Consider the following 12,130-nt stretch of genomic DNA (forward strand, 5'->3'; position numbering starts at 1 on the left):
ACATAATTTTGGAGCCAAAAAGTTAAATTTGGTGTACAAATTTAGTTTTTTAGTGCCAAAAGTTTAAAACTGTTAAAGAAATAAGTATATGAGAGTATGACTGTCTTTTCATAATTTAGAGGGGGCAATTTATGTGATTTGTGAACATTAGGGTAATTCACTGCTGAAATAACATTACAAGGGCACATTTTGGAATTAAGCTTTGTTTTACCTACCCAAAAAGATCCTTGATCAAAGACAGCACGTGACTTTAAGATAAAGGCCAGATGTCAGTGAAGTCCTTATGCGGTTAAAGGCCGAATTTATGTTGGGCCGCACAAATATGAGTCTGGTTGCGATCCTTCCTTGCTTGAGGGTTACTACAAACACACAAAAAATTCTAGTTGTTAATCTTTCTTAGCGAGAAATCTTATCCTGGTCAGACTAACTATTTAGTGAAATAAAATTGTGGAGTCCATTAATTCTACATAAATTAAAATTTAATAAAATAATAAGGTCCTTATTTATCTAATTAGTAATTTCTGGTTTGTCAAATACCAACTATCATGCTTGTCAAGTAGTTTGTATGGACCAAGATAAAATTTCTTTTTTGTTGGTTGAGATTTAAGTAAACCACGCAAGTGTATATAAACTAAGAATAGATATATGTAAAATTTACAAATAAGGTAAAAAAATAACGTCAAATTTGAGAGGTTAAGGGAGTAATTTAATCATTTTCAAAAACAATTAACAGTTAATAAATATTTATAACTTTCAAAACAATAGCGTTATAACTTCACCATTTTTTTTAAAAAAAAAAATTCACCATTATAATAACAAGCCATAGCCCTAGAGCTAGAGGTAATGCCTATAAGTTGTTCAATCACCACAATAATCTATGATACCTTTTCCCTATTAGCAAGCACGAGCAAATTGGAGCAAGCTCGTTAGAGAAATAACCAGCCAAATGACCCTTGTGCAAGCACAAGGAAATTGGAACAAGAAGCTCATCCTAAAGCTGCTTCCCTGCTCATGGCTTCACTGGGAGCCTCCTATTTTCTTGATTCCTAAATTCCTGAATGCGGCATTTCATCATGTGAGATTTTCTTGCATCTTTTCGTTCGGTTTTTCTTCCCCCTATCGTACGATATACCACCAAATAGAGAGGCTAAATCGATGGTTTTCATTGCCTCATGTCCATACTTGGGATTGTAGCTCATTAACCATGCACGTTTTCGTTAATTTTCCTCTCAGCGACCGTTATGCTGATAATGGCTCAGTTATTATTATAGTTGCCCACATGTTAAAGTTGTTCACCAGCGCTTGGTACGTACGGCAACTAGAGTGCAACATACTCTTTTGCATCGAGTATGCCAATATATAGCCATGGCACATAACTTTTCGATCTATTCATTTGCCCAAATGAAATTTAGTGAGCTAACTTCTGTTGTACTAATTAGAAATGATTTAATCCACAAAATAAAGAAGCAAAACTTCATTAGTTCTATTTTCTGATTTTAAGAAATAAAATGTCATAGGAAAAGATCGAGAGAGGTACTAGCCTAAGAGCCTCTATGAGAGTCCAGTATGTAAAAATCTTAGAAGGCACTAGACTTGAACTTCATCAAATTAAGTGCTTCAACTGAAAAGCTGTCTCAATATATAATTGACATATATTATCATAATGAAGTTGCTGATAAGCGAGTAGTTCCTTTGTTTTGTCAGTTTTTCATCACACAAAAGTTTCAAACACATAATCAAATATTAACTGCGTACGTACAATGTTATTAATTAGGCACCCTGGTGCCTAGGAGAAGTTTGCCAAACGCCTGACACGGCCGCACAAGTTAATTGATTACCTGCCAAATCATATTTAAGGAGCTGCCCGAAGTTGCAAGTTCTAAAGTTAAATACAGGTCCCAAGCTTCCTAGACCATCTCCTCCTCTAGTTGAGTACAACCTATTAAGTTTCCTACAAAAAAAAAAAAAGGGTCCCAATCTAATTAAATCAGTGCCATCCTACTCATACAGATTATAATTCTCAGCAACAAAGCATCAGACTGTTATTAGGACGAGGATCATAAGGTTATTGTCATTTAATTAGTTCTAGTTAATTTACTTACTAGAGAAAAGCTGAATGGTAGGGAAGGATAAGTTATTCTGCCATCTAAAATTTATATAATTATTTAAATTCCATGTATGCTCCCGATATTCTCTTATAACAAATGCAGACCAAATGTGTATCTTAGTCTACATTCCTTAAAAAAAAAAAATGCTCATTTTACTGTGGTGAAATGTAAACTTACATGCATGCAGGAGTTCCTCAATTAAAGATTGTCTTTCTCATTTAATCCAATTTTTAGTTGACTAAATGATTGTCGTACTCCCCGCATTCAGATCCAATTGAAAGACAAATTAAAACTACTCTTCATTTAGCCATTTTATGCTTTTCTCCTAAATTGTTAAATTGACAAGAGCCCTAAAATATATTGGACGTCCATGCTGCTTGCTGGACAATTATGGGTTCAAATGGCAATAATTATGACCCATAAACGTCCATCATATATTAAAGCAAACGACAAGGAAGAATACCTTCAAGGAAGAAAAAAAATGAAGTTAAAAAGAGAGAAGTGGTTTTGCTCCAAAATCACATAATAAGCTAGGACATGGATGTCCCCGACCGTCAAGGAGTCAAACTAGCGAACCCTTCGCCGACTGCAGCGCGGTCGTCTCCAGAGTCCATGCAGCTCCAATTTACAAGACTTTTTCCCCATTTATATAAGTTTTGTAAGAAGTTTTTGATGCTTTAAACCACACTTTGTTTATGTTCAAACTTCCCCATGTTGCTTTTTCTTGACGCATTATACAAATTTACAGTCACATTCCCAATACAATATTACTCGAGGACATGCGTGCCTCAGCGTACCTGATGCAATATGTCTCTATATTTATGTGTCATAAGGAAATAGTTAAGATGAAAAAGGGACAACCCCCGACCTCTTTTTCACTCACAAGCAAACATCCCCTTGCTTTCTCTCATACCACAAAGTCTAGTGATCAAGTGGCAAAAATTTTCTAACAATTGCAAGGTTTGAGTTCGATCTTCTGTACAAAATCAGTTGCGCCATATAGGAAACTGTACAAAATCAGCTATGATACTAATAAAAGAGGATAAGTATAGCTAGTTCTGAGCTCTGATTTTAAAATATGAGGGAGGCCTAGACGTCCACACTAATGATGCTTTCAATTCCTCGGCCCCGGATCCTATAAGCGGCCAACTGTAACAATTTATGATTCTTAGCTACCAGAAGAGTAGAAAACTTCATACGGAGCTGGACATACAAACACATAACTACATCGTACTTATAAAATGTTTGCCTAAAATCTTTTACAAGATCCAATCAGATCAGGGTCTGAAAATCTAGTTGATACTTGCATCATAGCTGTCTTCATAATGTATTTTACACATGTCGTTGTGGAAGACTTGAATCAGATTTCCAGTGAATTGATTTCACAGCCAATTAATAGCAACAGCTTCGAAATTTGAAATGCGTAGCTAGAGTTTAGGGCGGTTTCAGACACCTTACTGACCATCACCCGACATTTGTGCTCGCAATCTTCTATATATAATTATATATACACATTACTGATTACACACACACACACACACACACACACTCATGCCTCATCACAACTTCAACAAACACGAACTCTACTTCTACTCAAACTCTCTCTTTTTATGCCACCTCTAGCTTTAGGCTGAACCCTTTTCTTCATTTTGTCTACAAGCTTAAAAGCTTGAGAAAATGAGCAATCTTGATTCTCAAAGACAAGAGTCTTTGAAAATGAGGTGGCAAGAGAGGAGACTCAAGGCAATAGAAGAAAGCCAAAAGATTAATCCCACGGCCTCTCCCAACTTCTATACCAGACTACTTGGTGGTGGTGCAAATCCATCACCATTAAGGGGAAACCCTAAAAACAATATCCAAATGTTTCCTGGTGGTTTTGATGATGATCTTGTTTCGGCATTGGTGCCACCGTTGACTGTTGTTCTTGAAGGCCGTTCCATTTGCCATCGGATTAGCCTTGACAAGCACACAAGCTACCAAAGCTTAGCTAGGGCCCTGAGACAAATGTTTGTTGATGGGGATGCTACTGGACTCCCATCAGATGGTGAACTTGATCTTTCCAATGCGATTCCTGGTCATCTCATTGCTTATGAAGACATGGAAAATGATCTACTTCTTGTTGGTGACCTCAACTGGAAGTGAGTCTCTCTACAACCAGATCCTATCAAACTACTGTACATAGATGAATCTTGAAAACTATCTTAAACTCTACTAATATTTTTTCACATTCATCCTTGAGATCCCACAATTTTTTTTGCAATGCGAAGTTTTTTTTTTCTTGGATAAATGCAATGCTGAAGTTAGCTTTCCTAGGATTCTTGCAGTGAGTAAGAGAATCCTAAAATGCACTATACCTATTAGGTCTAAGTTTCTAACCGTATTATATTTTTCTTTATTTATATGTTACAATCGTTTCTTTCCTCTGGGTATTGTGCAGTGACTTCGTTAGGGTGGCAAAAAGGATCAGAATACTGCCAATAAAAGCAAATTCAAGAAAGGGAAAGGTAGAGAACTAGCCATTGCGGGTTTTGAGAATTTTGCTTATGTTTTGGGTGTTGAAATCATTTTGATTTTGCAACGCACCAAAAAAAAAAAAAACAATTTCTCTATGCTTCTACCGACTCTGGTAATGTGGAGTGAGGATGAAACGCTGTTGTGGTCAAATACAGTACTATGCGTTCCTCAAAATTAACTGAAAGACATAGTACTGTATACTTTTTCTGCTGTCAAGTCCATGAATAAGATGATCTTTGTCCTAAACTTAGCTGCTAGAAGGAAAGTTCATGATTTCCATGCATGGCTCAAAATTCTTTTTTATTTTTAATTTTTTTTGGCTTATCCAGGGAGAGAAATAGCAAGGCCACTAAGACAGAGATGATTTCTGACAAGTACGTTTTGGTGATCTATTACACGGAAAATTATAGTCCATTTCACATGCTGATTCGGGGATGAAGAATGGAGAAAAACAACCACCAAAGGCTAAAATACGTATTAATAATTGAATCCCAGAAAGAGAAGAAAAGAAATTGCAAATAAAAGAATATCAAAGCCTTAGATATCATATATTCCCCTTGATGCTGTTGCTTCTTCTTGCCTGCCGGAATGGACAATATTTATTGATCGGTACAACCTGAAAGGAGGTTTGACACATCTCCAAACCTTTTTTGTTCCATTCCACAAGAAAGTTTGACTGTGGTAATTACTAAAACAAAAACAACAAAAGCAAAAAATGGGGCCGCCACTAATAAAAGAACCTTGAAAGATGTGATAAAACAAGTGGAGGAGCAAGAGTTACTAGCAACCTTTGTGAGTTAATTAACCGGAATTAATTTGAAGTATAGAACGTGTGAGGTCACCTTACTACGTTGACAATAACGTTTCAGAATTAGTCTTTTTTTTCTGCAAAATCTAGGAAAGAAGACACCTTAATTGCCACGATTCCAGAGTCCAGAAACCGGAAAAGAAATTTCTTCATTTGTATCGAACCAGAGTATATATATATGCTTTTTCTTCCTCGATCGATTTGGACTAGATAGCTTATTGGCTTACTTGTCTAGCCTCAAAGGGATTGCATTCGATGATGATCGGTGTTGTACAGAAAACTACCCCATGCCTTACATGTTTACGAACCATCTAATTATATCATACAATCTTAGTGACCTATCTGTACATACTCAATTATAAATGAACTTGCAGCAACTTTAACAGCAATAATAAATTGAAAAATGTGTCAAATTCAAGTATACATATGATCCTGACCGCTGCTCATGAATCATTATAACAAGCAAGTGCATTGGAGATGCTCTACTTGGTCTTGGCTTTAGAATAGAAATTTCTGAACATTTTTACGGAACTCTTTTGTGATCTTTTAATAATAACATTCAAGAATTGACTCTGTGAATATCTAATCCTGGTATACTTTTCTATCCTTATATTGGTATTAGTGGACAATATTGTACATATAGTCATGGGTAAAATGGCTTAATTAGTTCCATTTCACCATGATTACAGTTTAGCTAGAAGGCAGGCATCACGTAGAAAACATTAGAGATTTGTATCGTTTTGGTTTCTAAAGTATACATTCTTTTTGAACGATTTCCCTCGCTTGAGTAAGTTCACTTTGAATCAGGTGACTTGACAATTTGTTACTTATCGAGATCGAACTGAGCTGCTCTGAAATCACGCATTTGAAACTAGGAAAGAAAGAAAAAGAAAAGAAAAGAAAAAAGATGCCTTGCGAATTTTACAATTCAGGTAGACCCACATCAATGCAGGCGGAATTAAACCGCAGATCCGTTCGCTTTAGGTGTTTGACAATAAAGACGGCTAAAAAGGGAGGCGTTGGGTGGTCGGGAGCAGATATGCATGCATGTCGCGGCTTGCTATGAACCAGGAATGTCGGCTAATACATTATTGCAATTGCATTCCCAAATTGGTCAGAGAAGATTCCAGCTTGACGTCTAGAGTGAGGACAGGCATTTATTTTCCCATGCCAGTCCTCCTCCTCCTCCTGCTCCTGTCGTTAGGGCATAGGACCTAGTAGTTAAAATAGGACTTTAGATTAGACATTTAAAGGACTTGGGAGTAATATTATTCAGGCCTCTTCTGCTTTCTAGTCCTTTAATTTTGTGCCAATCTTACCAGTTTTTCCAGCCGGGCATTTAATTAGTTTTTTACGTTAGGCCACAACACTCATCCTAGCTCTACCAAGCCCGCTATTGCTGCTTCACTCTTTCTTGCAAGGTTGCCTAGCTTTTATTCTGTGCTCGAATCTTCATTGGTTTTAGATGGCCTAGTAATTTTCAAATTTTTTTTTTTTAAATTTCTGTAGTTTGGGGGAATGAGCAATTCTTATATTATTTACTTGAGTTGCAATTCCGTTAATTTATTTGTGAGAAGATCGTCGAGAGAGAGAGATACCTTTGATCAAACATGGAGATGCTTTAGACTCGTGGTTGCAATATCTGGACGTATTGCAAAATTTTCAATAATATTTAGACGCCAACAACTGCATTAGTTAATTCTCATGACATGATCATCACAAACACAAAAGAATTCCTATAGCAATTAGAAGTGATACCAATAACCAAAAACTTCTCTTTTCTATGATAATCAATCATTACTCAACTTGACAGTGTGTGAATCCTTCAGTTTTCAAATGGAGGCAGCCCCCAATCTTTGGGGTTGAAATCCAGTAGGGAACTCAGAACCTGATCAGCAATTTCATGATATGAGTTGTCCAACCTAGGATCAGGAACCATAACAACAGACCTGCAATGATTTGTAAACAAACTTAACCCACAGAATCTCATGCCATGTTGTACAAGCATTATTCCAAGTTTTGTTTACTACATCCACAGATTATAGGGGGAAGTAATGAGGACTTACATCCCAGCATTTTTAGCTGCAAGGACACCAGAAGGAGCATCTTCGAAGACGAGTATGTTATGAGGATCAATAGGTCCGCCCTGTCCATATGCAAATTGATGATCCAATTACAACACTTTCTTGTTGCAACATAAGAAAGCAGTGACAGAAATTCACTAGGACAGGATGCAACGTTAGCTTCTGCCTTTTAGGTACTAACTAAAATTTTGTCTCACAGTACCTCAAATCTTCTAGCTGCAGCAAGGAATCCATCAGGTGAGGGTTTGCCTTGTTTTACTTCAGGATCGTCACCAAGAACAATATGATGCATCAGTGAAAAAAGTTCACCATGCCTTTGTGTTTTCAACTCAAAATGCCGTCTGTGAGAACTGTAACCAGATTCAAGAGGATTGCTGAGTCTCCACATTTTAACACTTGAAATTGCAGATTATAATGCATAAAGACAACATCCAAAGATCTAAAAGCTTAGATCATCAGTTATGTGAATGTGACTCAAAATCTGAACAAGACAAGAAGAATGAAGGTCAAAGTATTGTACCCTGTTGCAACACATATTGGTACTCCATTTGCATGGAGGTGCCTAATCAAGCGGCTGGCTCCTAAGATCATAAGAAAGAAAAAGTTAAAACAACGAAATAAGAGTATGTAAGTGAAAGCTTTAGAACAATAAACTAATTATTACCCAAAGAAAAAGTAATTAAAAAAAAAAAAGAGGAAGACTCCAAGATGACAAAACCATTCTTGAACACTAGAGTTTAAAAAGGTCAGCTGCCAATTCACTTCCCAGTTTGGAAAGTAACCAACATCCAGAACCCAATAGAACTATATTCAATAAAATTCCAAGGTGGAAGGAGGAGAATTTAAGAAGAAGAATGAGCAGACTCCAAGATAAAGGGTGTACTCCACCATGACAATCCCTTCAGGAAAAAAGCTATAATCAGTATAGATAAAATATCCAAGAAATTAGAAATGCAAAGGAGATTTGCAATTAAATTGGTGTCAGGACGTTTCATCATTTTATCTGCAATTCTCAGGATCATTCCATAAACTAACGAATCACCAAATAAGAAACTCAGAAAACATGCTTTTGTACATTTTTTTTCATCTTTGACATGAATATTTCGTTGAAGTTCAGTAGACATCTTTTTACTTATTTAGCAGATCTATCTCAGAACATACTGTCAAAATCCATTAGAAACTTTGGCACACAACAGACTTGTATTTCCATGTCAAAAGGAATGGAAACAAATATTGATGAGAATCACATCAAACTGCTGTCAACGGTCGCTAAAATAACTTTATCTCATGATTCCCTCGGTAAGTGCTTTCAAACTGACATGTAGGAAGGCTTTCCACAGATTCGAGTGTCCCATGTAAGGGAGTAGTACTCCCCTTCTTCTTGATCTTTTCATGATACTCTCTCGTATGTGTTTCCCTCTAAAAAAAAAAAACTGACATGTAGGAACCCAGATGCAAGATTCTCATGCCAACTGTGACATCTAGTATATGAGAGCAAGAACCAGGAGTATACAGGGAAAAAGTTTAGGTGCAAAATAATGTAGAGTATATTACGTATTGGAAATACAAAAATACCTGGCATGAGTTCGCTAGTTGGAAACATGTCCCGCAGCATATCCTCTCTTTGCACAAGGAAATCTTCAGCTGTCAGCTTATCGTTAATACCAGTCTCTTCAACAAATACTCGAGCAGCTTCAATTGCCTTCTTACCCATCATTTTTGCCTTCAAAGACCAATCAAAAGTCTTGTTGTATCTTGCAAGTATAGTCTCCTGCACCTCTGTATAGAATTTTTCTGTATCTGTAGCAATCTAGAAACTGTATAAGTTTGTTTCTTCACCAATTAAATATCTCTAAGTACCCATTAAGACAAAGATCACTACAATCATCCTCAGATCTAAGAATGGAAAGTAAAAAGATCCAAGGAAACTAAATCTTCCTGACCTAAGATCCTTTCAGATATTTCAGCACCAGCTTCCAATGCATAAATAAGCACCAATTCAAGGAAGACATATTCAAGTCTTATTTTATATAAAATTGGACATAATCAGTATTATCAGGGAAAATTAAAAAAAAATGCTTAAAGTATCATAAAAGAAGAAATAAATCCAAAGCCCTGATCCACCGGAGTATGCTAGGGATTTTGATTCCTATGGCTTGCAAAAGTCTGTTCTTGGTGAAGGATTGAAAATATAAATATCAATAACAATTGTTAACAATACATCATGAGGCTAAAAAGAAAGGGACAAGTTATTATTTTAAATACCATCTAAAAGTTCTGTGCAAGTGTGCTTCAAATCCTCTCCTTCAATATTTTGATAAGCAACTGCACAAATCCACCTCAAGACATTTTCAGAAAGAAATTGCATATTAAAAGGTACACGAGGCATAGAAGAGCACCCAAGGATGTAAAAAGACACAGATTCAATAGTTTGTGAACTGAAATTAACACACTGCAAAGTGGGATAGATCCGCACACTACTCCAATCCACAGGAAGATTGCTAAACCAACACTCTGTTCCTCTCCTATAATTTTTAGGCTTCACAAGGTACCACAATATATGGACTATAGAAAATCAGGTGGTCCATACATGTGTATCTGCCAATCAAACTTGCAAAATTCATTGTATCTTTAACGAGAATGCTTTTGCAAAACCTCAAACTCTCAATCCTTTTCCCATGAAAGTCCTAAGCTACAAGAACCACAGGCGTTATAATGAATTTTAAGAACAAGCCAACAGCTATTGATCCCAAGTATTTGTCAATTATTTGCTTACTCCTCCAAGGAGAAAAAGTGTCACCCCAAACTTACCCTGCCAGCATCAATTGTCAAATAGGACCCACATTGGTAAAATTACAACAGCTAAGTATACAGCATTAAGTATGATTTTGGTCCAAAAACATATAAACTTAACGAACAATTAAGCTTCTCCACCAGTTATGGAGAGCATTAACGTTAAGCTATTCAAGAAATTATCTTTTTGCTGTTTATTTCGCGCGTTAATTGATGAACAAACCAACGAAAAAAGGCAATTCAAATACAGGGCATGAACAGTTTAAGGCTTTAAGCCAAAAGCTCAGGATGCTAGGACAAATCTGTCCAAAAAAACTTATGGGATTCAATACTTAATCGCATTAAACTCTATACAAGTAGTGACTTTGTCAGCGAGAAATAAATATACCTAGTAAAAGGCCATCCATGTCGAAGATGACATGAGTTACTGAGCCTTTTCTTTGACAGCTAGAAGAGTCAACTTCACTGCCTCCATTGATATTCACCATTTTCAGATTTGCTTGTTTGCTTTGACCCCAACTACACAGATCTTGAGAGCACACAGGCAGTGTCAGTATGCCGTTTTTCTGGGGCTTTTACAGCCTTAGATGAAAATTGCTGCTGATTTTTTCTGTTCGTTTTCCGTTTTCAATTGGCTATTTTCATATTGTGAATTTACAATAATGTCCCCATAAGGCAACTTATTTGCCCCCCTCAATGTTTGGAGTTAACAAATCTTCTTCCATGGGCATCCACAATGATTTACACTCTTTAGAATGTAATCCACATACCACGTCAACATTTCATTCTCTCCTCTTTTATTACACTTTCACTCACAATGGATTACACTCCACAAGGTGTAATAGCATGGGTCCACAATTAAATCAAATATTTATTTTAATAATACATAACTCATATCCCATAAATAAATAAAGTAATTTTTAAAAATAATTTTGTTATTTTTAAAAAATAAAGTATTAACTTTCATTAAATTTGGAAAATTTTGGGGGTTTTGATTTTGTGAGGATGATGAATTTTCTATATTTGTAAAACTACTAAAATTTTCATCTATAATCACAAAATATTGAAATTTTAAAAAATTGTGCACAAAGGTTGAGGAAAATGAGTGAGAGAGTAAAAGAAATAATAGAGTAGAATAGTGGGACATGAAAAAAAAAGAGTGTGTTGTGTGTTTATATAGAGAATTAAAAATTTAAAATATGACTGTTGGAAAAAATGAACGTTGCAAATTTAGTGCACTGTTGCAAAAAATGAACGTTGAAACCTTCAAGTTTGCTGGGCAAAATTTTGTCAAACTGCTAAATTTTGTAATGGGTGGCCTATCCATTACACGCATCATCAGCCTATCCATTACACGAATGCGTGTAATGGGTATTACACGGATCATTCTGATGATGCGTGTAATGGGTATTACACGGCCACAATGGGTGGCAGTATAACAAACCTATATTTTGTCAGGCATTGCACTCCTTATTATCCTCCGTTGGAGATGCTCTAATGGTAAGTTTTTAGAGAATTGGTGAGATTTATATAACAAAATAAAAAACTTTAAAAAGCTTATTCATTTTGTTATATGTTAATATGAGGTTCTCTTGCATTAATATAAATCTTCATTTTTAGATACAAATTTTCAACTAGTCATAATTGGTCATATGTCATTCATATTTTGTTGTAATACAAAACACAGGAGTTCAAATTCTTGAAGTTTCAATTAATCACTAAATCAAGACTTCATCGGCTTTTGCTATGTAGTTATGAGTTATCTTTGAAGCAAAAGATCTATCCTCGTAATTCTCAGTTTCAGAAAGAAAACTTTGCATTTG

The 12,130-nt window shown here is 35.8% G+C and overlaps 2 protein-coding genes across 2 annotated transcripts; one reads left to right on the forward strand and one right to left on the reverse strand.

Moving 5' to 3' along the window:
- Positions 1 to 3,785: 3,785 nt before the first annotated feature.
- LOC113773581 (auxin-responsive protein IAA33) lies at positions 3,786 to 4,963 on the forward strand. Its single transcript, XM_027318216.1, has 3 exons — positions 3,786 to 4,246; positions 4,546 to 4,612; positions 4,952 to 4,963. The coding sequence occupies exons 1-3, from the start codon at positions 3,786 to 3,788 to the stop codon at positions 4,961 to 4,963; spliced, it is 540 nt and encodes a 179-aa protein (XP_027174017.1).
- A 2,097-nt stretch (positions 4,964 to 7,060) lies between these two features.
- LOC113775996 ((DL)-glycerol-3-phosphatase 2) lies at positions 7,061 to 10,899 on the reverse strand. The gene is made up of 6 exons (XM_027321064.1): positions 10,696 to 10,899; positions 9,090 to 9,314; positions 8,035 to 8,095; positions 7,717 to 7,864; positions 7,497 to 7,576; positions 7,061 to 7,379 (listed from the first exon to the last, which is right to left on the reverse strand). Exons 1-6 carry the CDS (start codon positions 10,793 to 10,795, stop codon positions 7,256 to 7,258), a joined length of 738 nt encoding a protein of 245 aa, XP_027176865.1. The 5' UTR covers positions 10,796 to 10,899; the 3' UTR covers positions 7,061 to 7,255.
- Between the last annotated feature and the right edge of the window lie 1,231 nt (positions 10,900 to 12,130).

Source organism: Coffea eugenioides, chromosome 6, assembly GCF_003713205.1.
Source record: "Coffea eugenioides isolate CCC68of chromosome 6, Ceug_1.0, whole genome shotgun sequence".
Classification (NCBI taxonomy): Eukaryota; Viridiplantae; Streptophyta; class Magnoliopsida; order Gentianales; family Rubiaceae; genus Coffea; species Coffea eugenioides.